The sequence below is a fragment of the Papio anubis genome, chromosome 11 (assembly GCF_008728515.1).
Source record: "Papio anubis isolate 15944 chromosome 11, Panubis1.0, whole genome shotgun sequence".
Classification (NCBI taxonomy): Eukaryota; Metazoa; Chordata; class Mammalia; order Primates; family Cercopithecidae; genus Papio; species Papio anubis.
The window spans coordinates 6,684,666-6,701,126 of NC_044986.1; the positions used below are offsets into that span (position 1 = coordinate 6,684,666).

The window sequence follows — 16,461 nt, forward strand, 5'->3', positions numbered from 1 at the left end:
ATGGAAGTTTATTCACAATATATTTGTTAAAAATCAGCCTTATTAAAACATAATTTACATACATGATTACTCATACGTTTTTGAAGCATACAGTTCATTTTGTTGTGACAAATGGATACAGTTGAACACCAGTACCAAATTGTGACATAGGCCATTTCCACAAGCCAAAAAGTCTCCTGTGCCCTTTGTACTCAATGCCTTTCCCAGCCCAGTCCCTGGCAGTCGCCCGTCTGCTCTCTATAGCTATAGTGTTGCTTGTTCTGAAATGTCTTGTAGCTGAAATCCTGAAGTACGTAGTATTGTGTGGCCGTGATAAATTTCGGTTACAACTTCTAGCATCTTAATTAAAGAAATGATGTTCTACTGAGGCAGCAGAGGAGCAAGGGCTTGGCCTTGATCAGGTGAACTTGGATATGAATCCCGACTCTTCCATTCATTAACTCTTCAATTTTTCATGGACTCTCAGTTGCCTCAGTATCAGTCGCCTCATATGTAAAATGGAGTTACCAAGAGTACCTTCCTCTTGTGCTGCTTTGAGGCTTGAGTAAGTTGTGTATGACAAGCACTTAGGGAAACCCTTGGCTCATAATAAGAGACCAAAAAGTCAGTGATCACATCATTATTGATGTTATTATTAATAACATTTCTTTGCCTTTAGAATGGGATTACAGTAGTGCCTTCCTTTGGGAGTTGCCATGGAGATTACATAATGCCTATGAAGCATTTGGAATGGTGCCTGGCCCTTGGTAAGCACTCCATGGTGTGGCTGCTACGATTTTTCTGTTATAAAGCCATTAAGGGCCAAATTTTGCTAGTGTTCAATAAGCAGAAGTTATCATTTCCCCTAATTCTGAGAAGGTGTGAAAGTCAGCCACAAAAAGCACTCCTTTTACATTACTTTCTGTCAGTCTGGGTGAAAAAAAATCACAGAAATCAATCACCAGTGTAAAATATACCAAATCTGAAGGCCTTTCCCCCCCGCAGGCCCAGGACAGGCGTGTCATCAAACAGGTGAGCCAGGGAGCTGGAAATGCCTTTGTTCTTCTTGTTTTTTGTTTTGTTTTGTTTTGTTTTGTTTTGTTTCTGTGGCTTTGAAAGAAGAAAGACAACAATTGAGTTAAAAGTTAAAGGGTCAAGTGAGCTATTGAATTCTCAGAATTTTCTGAGGTGTTCCAAAGTCAGAGTAACTTCAGTGTATTTGATTTCAAAGTATTTCCAACTGCTCAGGACTCTCATTGGGGGAAAGCAGGAAGTGGTGGTAAACAATTCCTGGAGAAAGACGTTTCCACACGGAATGAGAAATGGACTCAGTTCTAGAATCATCAGCTCACATTGTCAAGTACAGCTCATTCTATTGCGCTTTCCTTTATTGTAATTGCAGATATCACGTACTTTACAAGTTGAAGGTTTGTGGCAGTTGTATTGGGCAAGTCTAGCTGTGCTGCTTTTCCAAAAGCACGTGCTCACTGGATGTCTCTGTGCCACATTTTAGAAATTCTCTCAATATTTCAAACTTTTTCATTATTATATCTGTTATGGTCATCTGTGATCAATGATCTTTCATATTACTTTTTTTTTTTTTTTTTTTTTGAGACAGAGTCTTGCTCTGTCAGCTGGCTGGAGTGCAGTGGCACCCATCTCAGCCCATCTGCAACCTCCGCCTGGTTCAAGCGATTCCCTACCTCAGCCTCCCAGTAGTTGGGACTATAGGCACGTGCCAATCAGGTCTAGCTAATTTTTGTATTTTAGTAGAGATGAGGTTTCACTGTGTTGGCCAGGATGGTCTCAATCTCCTGACCTCATGATCCACCCACCTCAGCCTCCCAAAGTGCTGAGATTACAGGCGTGAGCCACCGCGCCTGGGCTCATATTACTATTGTAATTGTCTTGAGGTGCCACAAATTGCACCCAGAAAAAGATGCCAAACTTAATCAAGAAACTGCTCCAACAGCTAGTTTTCCCCTCACCTCTCAAGTGCTACCTATTTCCTGAGCTACAAAAGTATGAAAATTAGGCTAATTAAGCCTACAATGGCCTCTGAGTGTAAAAGTGAAACGAAGCGTTCACATCTCTTGCTTTAAATCAAAAGCTAGAAATGATTATGCCTAGAAATGATTAGTAGAGATGATTAAGCTTCGTCTAGTGAGGAAGACATGTCAACAGCCCAGTCAGGCTGAAAGCCGGGCCTCTTGCACCAAACAGTTAGCCAAGTTGTGGATGCAAAGGAAAAAAATTCTTGAAGGAAATTAAAAGTGCTACTCCAGTTGATAAGAAAGTAAAACAGCTTTATTGCTGATATGGAGAAAGTTTGAGTGGTCTGGATAGAAGATCAATCCAGCCACAACATTCCCTTAAGCCAAAGCCTAATCCAGCCATAATTCTATGAAGGCTGAGAGAGGTGAGGAAGATACAGAAAAGAAGTTTGAAGCTAGCAGAGGTTGGTTTATGAGGTTTAAAGAAATAAGCTGTCTCTGTAATATCAAAGTGCACGGTGAAGCAGCAAACGCTGATGTAGAAGCTGCTGCAAGTTATCCAAAAAATAACTGATGAAGGTGGATAAACAACAGATTTTCAATGGAGACTAAACAGCCTTCTACTGGAAGACGATGCCTTCTAGGACTTTCATAGTTAGGGAGGTAAAGTTAATGCCTGGCTTCACAGGACAGGCTGACTCTCTTGTTAAGGATAATGAAGTTGGTGACTTAAGTTGAAGCCAATGCTCATTTCCCGTTGTGAACATCCGAGGACCGTTAAGAATAATGCTGAACCTACTCTGTCTGTGCTCTATAAATGGAAGAACAAAGCCTGCATAACAGCAAAGCTATTTACAGCATGGTTTATTGACTGTTTTAAGCCCACTGTTAAGACCTGCTGCTTAGGAAAAAAAAAAAAAAGATTCCTTTCAAAATATTATTGCTCATTGACAATGTACCTGGTCACCCAAGAGCTCTAATGGAAATGTACAAGAAGATTAATGTTGTTTTCATGTTTAACACAGCATCCATTTTGCAGCCCATAGATCAAGAAGTAATTTCAACATTCAAGCCTTATTATTTCAGAAATACATTTCCTAAGGCTATAGCTGCCATAGAGAGTGATTCTGCTGATGAATCTGAGCAAAGTAAATTGATAACCTTCTGGAAAAGATTCACCATTCTAGATGCCATTAGGAACATTCATGATCCATGAAAGGAGGTCAAAATAGCACATTAGCAGGAGTTTGGAAGAAGTTGATTCCAACCCTCATGGATGACTTTGAGGGGTTCGAGACTTCAGTGGAGGAAGTAACTGAAGATGTTGTAGAAATAGCAAGACAGCTTGAATTAAAAGTGGAGCCTGAAGATGTGACTGAATTGCCGTAATCTCATGATAAAACTTTAATGGATGAGAAGTCACTTCTTATGAAGCAACAAAGAAAATTGTTTCTTGAGATGGAACTATTCCTGGTGAAGATTCTATGGACATTGTTGAAATGACAACAAAGGACTTAGAATATTCTATAAACTTGTTGATAGAGCAGTGGCGAGGTTTGAGGGGATTACCTCCAAAGTTGAAAGAAGTTCTACTGCAGGTGAAATGCCTCCAAACAATGTCACATGCTACAGAGAACTGTTTCATGAAAGGAAGAGTCAATTGATGCAGCAGACTTCATTGTTGTCCTATTTTAAGGAATTGCGACCGCCACTCCAGCCTTTAGCAACCACCACCCTGATCAGCTGGCAGCTGTCAACACCAAGGCAAGACCCTCTACCAGCAAAAAGATTGCAACTTGTTGAAGGCTCAGATGATTAGAATTTTTGTTTTAGCAATAAGTATTTTAAAATTAAGGTATGTACATGTTTTTGACATAATACACCTTTAATAGAGTACAATATAGTGTAAACAACATTTCTATGACCTGGGAAGCCAAAAAATTCATGTGGTTTGCTTTATTGTGATATCTGCTTTATTGTGGTGGTCAGCAACCGAACCCCCAATATCTCTGAGGTATGCCTATAAGGAGAAAATGTTACAAATGATAAGAAACATAATAGAACATGCTGAAAGGAATACTTAACGAATCCAGGGAAATCTACCTCTTTCATATACAAAATAATTCAGCTAAATCTGACTTGGTAACTGGGTAATTAACATGCCTATATTTTAGTGTCATTCTCCCCTCATGGCTGATGTTTGCATAGAAATCTCCAGCCAAGTGCTTCGTCCTTGCTGCTCTCACTTATACCTGCAAACACACAGGGAGCTGAAGTCACCTGGTGGGAAAATGAAGAGTGAACGCTCTGCAGACCACATCTCGTTAGACAGCCAGGGGAGGTTGTCTTCCTCCATGTGCCTCCAAGAGCAGAAATAGTAGGAATAATATATCCACTTTACATCCTGATTCATCTCATTTTCAAATCAGAACCCCACCAGCCACCACCTTGAAAACAAAAGTGAAGGAGAAACAAGGAGAGACAGATAGATTGAACTGCGGCATCCTCATTCAGATCCTAACAAGGGAACAATCCTACCATTTGCAATCAGATAAGGGATATTATCTCGGTAATAAAAGGCAATTGAGAATCTAAATGAAAAATCTAATGCTTTTCATGCTGATTTATTTTAGATTAGAAAAAGTTAAACCAGATGTAAACATGAAGAGATGAAGCATGAACAGGGAATCATGGTAGAGCGATATATCTCAGTTTTGTTATTATAGGTGCAGGGTTGCATTAACCAGAAAATACACTGTTGATCCATAAACTGATCTGACATTAATTATGGTTGCAGAAGAGTTCAGAAGATTGAATAAAAACATGCAACGCTGGCAAAGATCAATCTTGCATCTAGATTAGCAGTAGAGAGTATATATCATACCATCCCCACTAGAGTCTGTGCTCACCAACAAATCAGCAGTCCAACCTGGAACCATCCATCGCACGTGCTGTCTGCCCTCTAGTGGAACCTCCTACATCCCTTGGAGGAGACATTCAGATGCTGAAAAGAGATAGTCCTCTTTTCTTTGGACTCCAATAATGTCTATCTTTATCTTAAAGGGAAGATGCAGCCAAAAATCCACCTTTGGTCTTTGTCTCCTTGGGATCCAAGTAGACTTGGGATGTCTCCTCTGTTTTCTCTGCAAACCACGCACATGTCCAGAGAGGCAAAGTTAGTGGAGGAGGGTACTGGCAGCAGGGTTCTGTGTAGACCCTGGGAAATCCTCAGCTGTTTTCTCCCCTCTCTTCTTTCCTGCTGTGTATAATGTTTCTGTCCCTGTTCTGCTTGCTTAATGCTGTACAAAGCTCAGAAGCCATCTCTACCTACCCCAACCACCCCTACATACACACACACATGCACACACACACGTGCATGCACATACATTGCATTCTAGTTGGAGAAGGGAAGGCCTAAGCACTTGGTGTAGGAGTTAAAAATGCTGCTGAATCGTGGCTCTGGCATTTAGTACCTCCGTGACCAAGAGCAAATTACCCAATCTCTCCATACCTCAGTGTCCCTGTCTATTAAATGCAGGAGAATGTCTGCCAAATGGAGGTTGAGATAAATTAGGACTGGATGAGGGGGTATATGGAAAACCCTCACCCAGAAGCCGGTGATGAATATTCATCAAATGTCCACAGTACTCATTGACAATCCTCCATCCCAAACTTTTGGGATCAGATGTGATTCAACAGTAAATTTTTTTTTGGATTTTAAAAAGATAATATTGTGCAACAACTCCATCAGGATCTGAGGGAGAACTCTGTAATTAAGCTTAATTAATAACATGTATGAATATTCACACTCAATGGAATAAATTAATATCATAAATAGCCTTAGGTTAGTTCAGGTAAGGTTTTGCTCTCAGAATAGTTTGCTACAAACCGAGGGAGAAAAACTCTCAGACTACAGAGCTTTATGCATGTTAGCATTGCAGATTAGGGTCTATGGATCCATGGTGAGTACTTGGATATCTCGAAGGGAGAGTCAGGAAACAACAAAAACAGTAAAATATTCACTCATTTGAGCCCAGCTATGATGGCAGGATTTGGGAGAACAAGTGAGAGAATGTAGGAGTTGCTTTGTAAAGCATTTAGTCTTACATAAACGGAAGGTTCTACTATTATGGCACCTACAATGTTTAGTCAGAGCTCATGGGAGCACTGCTTCTGGCTATGGATGGAATTCATAGATCAATGTGATGTTGATGTTACTATTGTCTTAGCAGATACCAGGCTTGACCACAGAATTTCTGCAGGGCAGGTCTGGCAGGGTTGTACCTGTGAAGTGGCCGGTGGTGTGGCGGGGGGTGGTGGAAGGAAGGCTGGACCAGGGTCAGGAGGGCTGGTGTAGGTGACAGAGCCACCATTTTCTTGTTCTTGGACACTTAGGTTTCTTATCCTTTCTGGGCCTGAGTTTTGTTATATATATATTTAAAAATCTATGTGTCCTAGCCACCACCTTTCAGGGACTTCAGAGAGTTAAAATGAAGTCATGTGAGTATCAGAGCTTTGCAAGCTGGGGCATTCCACTCTATCAAGGAAAGTCATTATTTTCTTACGGTACTTGATCCTAATCTTAGTTTTCTATTCCCTAGGACTGATTCTAATAGCATGGGTTCCAATTTGGGGTCCTTTACTCAATTATTAGGAGGGTGTGACTTTGGGCAAGTTGCTTACCCTCTTTGTGCCTCACTTTCCGTAAAGTGGAAATAATAGTGATCATGCCTCTGTCACAGAGTTGTCAGAACGATCCTGTGAGGATTAATTGCCCTCATACAATGATAGCTCCTCACGTGATCCCAGGCTTAAATCAGGCCCATGAGTCACTGGGAACAGAGGTGAGAAATGGTTCTTAAATCTTTTTCCCATTGTGTGGCTTTGGTAAACTGTTTCCATTCACTAAATAACACCCTAATGGCTTCAGAGACTTAAGGGAGACACAGTCTTGAAAGGACTGAGTTAGGAGTCACTTAATGATCACTCATGAAATAGTGAAGGCTGATCAGGTTCTCCCTCAGAGTAGTAAACAGTAAAAATTGGAGTCAACCTTTGGTTTATTGGGGAAAATATTTCCACGTGTAGAAAGAGTGCCACATAAATCCCAGGCATTGCAGGCCAGAGGCTGGTGTCTCCTGTTAACTCCTAACCTTGATCAGGAACTCCGCCCTTTCCCTCCCTCTCCCCTCCCCTCCCCTGTTTTCCTCTTCCCCTATGTCCCCACTCCCTCCCAAGCTCCCTCTCTACCTTTTCCCTTACTACTTCCTTCCTTCCATCTTTTCTCCTCTTCTTTCTTCTGCAAACATCCACTGCGTTTCTCATTAACACCCACCATGGTGCTGAACACCAGAGATATACAGGTAGGTCCTGCTCCCAGCAACCTCTAGGTCTCAGGGTGAGGCAGACCTGGTTGGGCGAGGAGGAATCCATTAGCAAGCAAGGCCAACAACTTTCTTCTCACTGGGGTTATGGTTGAGGGAAGATGCAGATGTCAGTTGTAGATTCACATGCATCAATGTGTATTTACAAACCGAGGCAAGTGCTCTGAAGGAAAAGGAATGCTTCTGCAGGAGCTTGTACATCAGAAACCTGATTTTGGTTTGAAGGTAATGTCAGGAGAGACAATCCTGTGGGCAGCTCATGTGAGCCGAGCTTCAGAAGGACCAGGGAGACGTGTTATGCAAATAGGACAACGCGTGCTAGGGCCCTGTGGTGGGTGAGCGTTTAACCAATCGAGGGGACGAGGGGAGCTCATAGAGTGTGTGGCAGGAAAGAGGTGCCCAGTGAGTGATGTCACAGAGATGAGCAGGGGCACCATCAGGGCCCTCATCATACTTTACCCTAATGGCAATGGAAAGTGTTGCTCTTCTGCGTGAAAGGATTACAGTGAGAAACCAGCAGAAAGTAGAGACCACGGCAGGTCTTTCCAGGATGTTGTGATGGGGCTGAGACCCGGGGTCCAGCTGATGAAAGAAGTTCCTGAATCACCCCATTGTTGAAAATTCTTGAATCAATAGTGCCCACAGCCTGTGGAACATGGTTCTAGGCTTTGGAGAAGCCAGGCATTTGCAGAAGGCTGTGGGTCTTAGTCAATTTGCCATCCATTGTGAATTGCTGAGTCGAGAGAGAGAGACAGAGAGAGAGAGAGAGAGATCATATGTGATCCAAACTGAAGCACTTCAGTGTTTGTTACTTAATGGCAAGGCTGGGGCTCTTGACTAACAATTGCATGGTGCATCAGGAGATTTTCAAGTGAAAATTAATTCTGTGTTGTCACATTCCAGGTTAATTAACTTGCTAGACTTGATAGAGTTACATTAAAAATATGCATAACAATCGTTCTTGAAAGAACCACACAAGACCACAACCCAGGAGAGAAGAAGCTTAAAATTTCCTCTATGCCAGTTTCTCTCTGCATCCCTCCACCTCCAAAACAGCCTCCAGATCTACCTGACTGGTGTGAAGCACTGGAGAGATAACTTGCTGCTTCTGACAGACTTAAGATTTAAATTATTTTCCAGCCCCATATACAATGTTGCAGCACTTTTATTTCCTTCCCTGAAAATTTTTATGCATTATCCAGTATTTCCCATGATGCATCTATGCTAAGTCTGAGAAAAGGATATATAGAAGTATAATGGCTATATAAGTATAGCCAGGTATAGTCAAATAGCCAAATAATGATACTTAGTGTCTTAGTCTTCTTTGTGCTGCTATAACAGACCATCTGAGATTGTGTAATTTATAAAGAGCAGAAATTTGCTTCTCACAGTTCTGGAGGCTGGGCAGTCCAAGATCAAGGTACTTGCATCTGGTAAGAGCCTTCTTGCTTCTTCCTCCCTCCTTCCCTTCCTGTGCATTTTGAAATCCTCAAACACCTTCCTTTTATTCACTGGTAGAGGTAACCCAGGAGAAAATGGAAGTACATCCTCATTACAATCTATAGTTGTTTCTTGGGAGAATGAAGAAATTCCAGGATGTTCCTGATTTAAAAAAAAAAAAAAAAACCACCAAGGCAGAGGAGCAGAAGAGAGCAAGCCCACTCCTATAAGTCATTTTAAAAACAGCAGCATTGATTCATTCATGAGGCAGAGCCCTCATGACTTAAATACCTCCTGCTAGGCCCCACCCTCAACACTGTTGCATTGGGGATGAAGTTGCCAACACATGAATTTTGGGGGACACATTTAGACCACAGCACTTAGTAACAACAACAACATTTGGAACACACGGGCTAAAAGCTAGCGTGTTGGGTCTAACTGGCCCGATCTGATTTCCTGGCTCCATCACATCCAGCTGGGTGACCTTGGCCTGTTACTAAACTGAAGCCTTAGCTTTCTGAGCTTTCACGGTGGAGCTAAAAGTAGCATATCTTTCTGAGAGTTGGGAGAATTCAATGAGAGGATATATGTAAAGCACTGAGCATACATAACCAGTATATGTGAAGTCTCAATAATTTTCAGCACTTATTACAATTAATAATCACATGACTGATTGGTGGTGGCTGAGTTGGGCCATGAGGAGGGGCAGAGATGGTAGCAAATAACTCTGTGGATCTCAGCTCAGGCAAGGTCCCTGTCCCACCCCATTCTTTCTCTTTCACTATGGGATCGGGGGGAAGCCAGACTTCTCCTTGGGATGGAAGAATTGCTTGACTACAGATTCTCCACTGCAACCCCAGAAATGGTTGCCCAGATGCAGGGGGTAAGAAGGGGCCGATAATGGGAACTGAACACCAAAAAGTTTAACTCAGCTTCTGGACTGGGGCATGAACTGAGGCCCACGATGACAGCCCAGCTCATGCTCTAGGAATGTGTTGCCCCTTCAAGTCATGCCAAGATGATGACAGGACCATCAGCACAGTTGCTCTCCAGCTTTGGGGCGAGGACACAGGATATTCCAAAGGACGATGGGGATAGGGCAAACCCAGTATGGAATGAGATAATCTGGAGTATCATTAAAGTCAGAAATCAGAGCCAAAAATCTCACCCACAGCAAACTGCTTTGAGAATAATATTACAAAAGAAATCTTTATCTTTTGGCAGAAAAAGTCAGCAAACAGTCATACCTGCAGACAACACAATAGTTTCCTACACATTCTGCTTATTTTCACTGGGTCCTAAAGGCCTGAAATTGGATGGCTCATAGCTAATCAATTTACCAATATTTATTGAATGTCCAGCTTCAGCCCAGCACCTATTCAGCACTGTGATGGGCTAGAAGAGAAATATTAGATGTGGTTCCTTGATCTGCTAACAAAATCCACGGCAAAATCAATGTTGGCTGAATTTTTCTAGTTTCCCTTCCTCCCTCCCTCCCTCCCTTCCTGTGCATTTTGAAATCCTCAGAAACCTTTTTATTCATTGGTTTTATTCATTGATAGAGGTAACCCAGGAGAAAATGGAAGTACGTCCTCATTACAATCTATAGCTGTTTCTTGGGAGAACTGAGAAATTCCAGGATGTTCCTGATTTTAAAAAATGTACATTATTAAAGATTATATATCTGGCAAATCAAAATATGAAATTGGGAAATGTTTCTGTTTGTTTTCTAGATCCACAGTCGACTCTTCTCATCCCCCAAAGATCATTCTGCCTGGGAAAGAAATGAAAGTCTTTCGAATGCAGGTAAACGACTGGGGTCTGCCCAGGCAGGGTTCCCTTTCAAGCCTTTATTTACTCTCTCTCTCTCTTTTATTTTTATTAATAATGGAATGTACTTTTAAGCCTAGTTTTCCCCCAAATGTGAGATGATAGCTCAGTGGCTCTGACAAGATTTGAAACTGGTTTGAATGTTTAAACAGCCAGGCCTTGAGACTAAGATGTCACAGGGGCAGCAGTGGCTTCAGGGGCACCTGTGGAACCTGAGCTCCTTGCAGAGTGCAGAGCATGTGGGTCAGGCCAGCATGCAGCAGGGCTCCCCCAGGGATGAGTAATGGGACAAATACGAATATTCTCAGAACAAAGTGGATGCAATTTAAATATAGGCAGGATATGTGCATTCATAAATCATTTTTATAAAGCTTCCATTCTCAGCCACTAAACTGTAAAAACACTAGGTGAGATGGTTACAGTTCATCACTTTTATTAAGTTTGTTAACATAAATGATGTGAAAACCAGCTCCCCTGCCCCACCCTTTGTGAGCGAAATCCTACGGATTTAGTCCAATGTTCTGATGGAACTGTAATAAGACTACTGGGTTAATAGACTATTTCCATTCAGAGACTAGCAAAATTCAATTCTAAAAGAATGCTTTAATGTCACAATTTTATTTTTTAATCCTCATTTTAATTTTAATTTATAAATATGGCAGATGAGCCACTACAGATGAAAAGTGCATGTGATTATGTGTGTGTGTGTATGTATGTGGATGTGGATATATATGCATGTATGTATACATGCACACACACATAGACACATTTATGTCTTCTCTTCACCACCTGCCTATAGCAAAGATATCAGGAACCTGAATTCCTTTCCATAACTGACACAGTCAACCCAAGACAAAAACACTACTTGAAACAAGTTTTCATATTTAATCCTTTCTGGAAGTCCCGAAGCAGCATGGTTTACAGCTTGTTCTTTTTTTTTTTTTTTTTTTTTTAAACAGGGTCTCATTCTGTCACCCAGGCTGGAGTGCAGTGGTGCTATCATGACTCACTACAGCTTTGAACTCCTGGGCTCAAGGGATCCTCCCACTTCAGCCTCCCAAGTAGCTGGGACTATGGGCATGCACCACCATGCCCAGCTATTTTTTTTTTTTTTTTTGGTAGAGAGGGGATCTTGCCATGTTGCCTCACCTGGTCTCAAACTCCTGGGTTCAAGTGATCTGCTCACCTCAGCCTCCCAAAGTGTTGGGATTACTGGCATGAGCCACCACACCCAACCTCCAGCTTTTTAGTAGTGACAGATACTTAGTTTGAACTTTTTGAAAACTTAGCCTAGAAATTGCCTGTAGTGAGAACACGAATCCATCTGCAGACATTTACTGTGGTCTGAACAGCAAAGGCAGGCTCCCAAAACATGTCTGGCTACTTGCATCCCACAGGGAGTTTGGGGACACTGAGAAGAGTGCCACGTTTTCCTCAGAGCACTCAGAGGTGGCTGTGACATCAATGAGACCTGGTGACTTAAATGTGGATACCTTGGTCCTCTTTATCTTAGGACTGGGCACTTCCACAGTGGATGCCTACTGGAGAGGGCCTGAGCACTTTAATGGCTTAGGAACCAATTCCATGCTGGCCCGAGGCTAGAGGTTAATGGTGCAGGCAGCAGGGAAATTGCTTAAGCAACCCTGGGTTGGGAGGGAGACAGAACTCTTGGCTTTGTATCCTTTTTTTAGTCTGTCAATATTGTCAAAGTGCAGATTACAGAAGGACACTTAAAGGCAGTCCTAAACCTTGAGTATATTCTAGTAGAAGGCAAGGAGTCAGACCTAAATGGGTTTCACGCTTCCCGGCAGGGCTGATTCTCCAAGGCACCCTCTCACATTCTCTGTGTCTTCCCGCAAGGTTGTTTCCATCTGTTTAAGAGAAATTGCACTGGGCACTTGTTTAAAATGGTAAGACAGATTTTACTGGAGTTCTGCAGTGGAAGAGAGAGCCTTCAGCGCAGGACTAAGCTCAGCTCTGAGTACAGCAAGGGCAGCTGGAGGTTTACGGCCAAAAGGCAGAGCGAGGAACTCAGCTGATGGAAAATTACAAAGAGGAACTTAGTATCCAAGGTGGGGGAGACGGACATGATTAGCCATCAAGGGTGGGGGGCATTCTGCCTAAAATGGCTTTGCAGGAACTCACTAATCCTGGGCTCAGAGCGATTCTCACTAACCCTAAAACTGGGCTTAACAGGCCAAGGGTGAGGCCTAGTCAAGAAGAGGGCCCAGAGGAGCCTGGCTGAGGTTTGGTCAAGGAGGGAGTCCAGTTGCACCTCTTCTACAAAAGGAGGGCTAAACAGCCGCCCGTGCCCTCTGGGCTCTCCATGGCTGGCCTTTCTCCCTCAGGAAAGCATAGGGAGTTTAGCTCAGGACTAAAGCCCTTGTTTCCATGCTCAACAGAAGGGCCTGGGACAAGGATGACGTCTTTCTTAGCCCTCTCAGTGGCTTTGGGAAACCCAGAGAACAGAGTTTTAGGTCAAACTCTGGGTTTGGAGACCAGAAACCCACTATTGTAGACAAAGGGAAACTGTTGCAAGGAAACCAGTGAACTTCATGGGAGGATGAGGCACTGGGTTGCAGAAAGACAGGAACCAAGGTTGCTACTTGGGCCTTGGCAGCAAGAGTGTGCGGCCCCTTACCTGGAACTGCTGGGTCAGGCGCACCTGACCCGATCATCAGTCAGGAGGCAAGGTCAGATATTAGATGCACAACTTCCAGAGACCCAATCCTGGGGGTGATGGGCTAGTGGGGCAATGTTCTAGAAGGAATCCATGGGCCATGCATATGTCTCAAAAGGCATAAGTAGGCACATAGGATCTTCAGCTAGGGAGGGGCCACAGAGGTCCTTCTGTCCAGCTTCTTTGAGATGTTTTAAACCCCTCTTCATCATCCCCATGCAAGAATGTGGAAGCCCCTGAGGAGTGGCCTGGCCACATAGTAAACTCCAGGGACAGGGGACTCACTCTGTTTTAAGGTAGCCCGTGGCATGCTCACACAGCGGGGATTGTTAGAAAGCTTTTCAATGGCATCAAGCCAAAATAAATCAGCCTTCTTACCTGTATTTGTTAGGTAGGCAAAGAGGAACAATGAAATATTTTGAAGTTGCTGGAATACACTATCTGATCCAAGCACTAGGAAGACAACTCTGTTGTGATATTCCAGGTGGCAGGTAATGTGGGTTTAGCTGGGGCAGTGGCTATGGTTGCTAGAACTTTTGGAGCCCTAGAAATTAGTCAAATTATTTGCATGCTGTTGGGATAAGGGGAAAGTTAAAGATGTTCCTGGACAGACAGTGCTGTCATTCATTAGGTAGGGAACTCAGGATCCAGGAGGTTTATGGGGTTAGCAGGGTGCTAGTGGGAGGATCCTGAGTTTGTGGTGTTTAGAAACTCTATGTGTGAGAGGTCAGTATGGCCTCATCTGCTCCAGATGCCCAGGAAGCAGCTGGCAGCATGGCGTAGAGATCAGGAGCCAGGTCAGGGTTGCAGGTCAGCATTGTAGATCTTGATATCATCACGGTGTACACGAGGGTGGTATGACAAACCATGAGAATGGCTGAGATTACAGCGGGAGAGAAGATATGAGTTGGGAAGAGGATGAGACTGCAAAACCAGGAGGAACCACATGTGTGGGGTGGGAAGAGGAGCACTGTCCTGAAAACCACAGAGCAGACGTCAGGGTTTTGTCTTTTCAATTGAGATATGTAGTGCCCATGTTGACCTTGCCATCAGTTAGCATTTTGTCTTTGGAACAGTCCTTCCACTTCCTCATTTCTTGGTTTGCTCTTAGACAAGGGTGCTTTTGGATGCTGTGATCTTTATGAAGCTGCTCTAAACTTCAGTGATGCGGGTGGTAGCCTCCAGCAGCAGCTCCATCAGTGGGCTATTTGTTCCAAACAGGCTGTATAGAGCCCAAGCAGGAAATCGGAACTGAATGTCGTCTCTGAATTTTCATTTTTGCATCCTTCACTTTCACAATGAAGCTATTCACTTCCTCAGTCACTGGAAATTCCAGGACTTGGAAGGGTGGTTAAACTGTCCTCCTGGCAGGGCCTTTAAAATCTGTTGGCCTGTTTAAAAGGTTAGTTTACTATGATTAATAGGATCTGAACACGAAAGGAGAAAACAAAAGTAGGAAGGGTGACTGTTCTGTCCAAACTCACATCTGTTTTTAAAATCAGACAGAGGTAGAAAGTCCCTTTCAAATCCCCATTCTGCATGTTACAAAAATACTTTGTCACATTTCCCCGTCACCGTGCTACCTGTCTGCCCATGAGACTACTTGGTCTATGGATTGACAATGATTGGAAGTCAGGTGTCTGGTTCAGCCATTTCTGGGGAAATCATTTAGGGGAAATGTAAATAGAGGGGGAAATGATGAAGGTCACTTGGAACTTTTAATTACCAATTCACTTGGTTTAGAGAAAAAGGCAGGGCCAGAGGGCATGGAATTTTCTTCCTCCTGATCAAGTAAACCTGACCTTTACAACTTAAACTTTGATTGATGAGTTTAAACTTGAGGATGATTGTTCTTTTATTCCAGATTTTACAAAAGCAGTGATTTGTTTCCTTCATAACAATAGTTTCTATTTCATTAGTACTGAATTAAACCATTAGTTGCCCCCCAATAAACCCCATACCCTTCGTCATGATTCACGGAAGGTTTGTTCTAGGATCCCTTACAAACACCCCAGAACCTGGTGTGAGTTACATGCATTTTCTTTTCCAGAAGAAGCCACTTGTAAATGCAGTTTCTTTGGGAACGAGGTATAGGAGGGACACCACATTTATCTGTTTGCTTTCCCTGAAACACCTGGTTTTTAGGAAGCCTCTAATTGTTGGAATTTCAGTGTGTGGATTATCTTTTGATACAGAAACTCTTTGATTGTACCTCACTCCATCCGCTTCCTTCTCATAGATTCCTCCCTGCCCATGGGAGAATCCATGTGTTCAACAATTTATAAGAGTGTCTCCAATCAATGCAACTTCTCTGGTCAAAAATCACATCAGTCCCCAGAGGACAAAATATAAGCTCCCTGGCATAGCATTCAGTGCCTTTCCCCTTCAGAGTCTGATTTATCCTTCTGGGTTTTTCTCCAGGTCCACGGCCTTGCAAGCACCCTGCACCCAGCTCTTGCCTGTCTCTCTCCTTGTCCAGAGACTCTTCTGTCTGAAAACCCTTCTATATGTTTCTGTTGATAAAACCCTTTCTTTTGACTGAAACTTGATTCAACCTGCCCCACCCCACCCCCGGTCTCTCAAGGGCCTTTTGTCCATTGCACAACCACAGCCACAATCCTTTCACGTGACCTTGCTGACTCATCCTTTTTCCCTCCAGAACCGCGGGCTCTGAGTGTAGGGACCTTGTTTTACTCATCTCTGTATTTCCAAGCTCAGGGATCCGCAGGGAGAAGTGGTTCAATAGCTTGAATGGCATAATTTGTCTGAAGAAGCTATTGGAGCCATTTCTCCTTCAGAGGCTCTCACTTCACCCTCCCAGGCAAGCCAGAGCAGGGTGGGAATCAGCGTGTGAGTGACCGAGAACCCCACGGGGAAAACATCTGCCTTTCTGCTCTTCAAGATTTTTTCAAGTGCTTTGAGCAACAGGCTCCTGACCTGCTCCTCAGCTTCCCTTGTCGAGAGGGACAGAGGCTCCCCTAGAAGTGGCTTGGATGGGGTCTGCTTGGCGTTTTCTCCAGCTAGCATCCACCCTGCTGTGCACAGCGGCAGTGGAAAAAGGCAGCGCTGCTTTTCGGATCACTGGAGAATAAAACGCATTTACTCCTGCTTCCTGTGGAGGACATAAGGAGATGCATTTGAGTCTGTTCTGCCT

General features: G+C 43.4%; 1 protein-coding gene across 3 annotated transcripts in view; it reads left to right on the forward strand.

The window, feature by feature from the left end:
• C11H10orf90 (chromosome 11 C10orf90 homolog) overlaps positions 1–16,461 on the forward strand; it is a 244,148-nt gene that overhangs the window by 14,507 nt on the left and 213,180 nt on the right. For all 3 annotated transcript variants that reach the window (XM_021943836.2, XM_021943839.2, XM_021943837.2), the window contains exon 2: positions 10,531–10,603. In XM_021943836.2, coding sequence (XP_021799528.2) covers positions 10,531–10,603 — 73 coding nt within the window. The remainder of the gene's footprint in view (positions 1–10,530; positions 10,604–16,461) is intronic.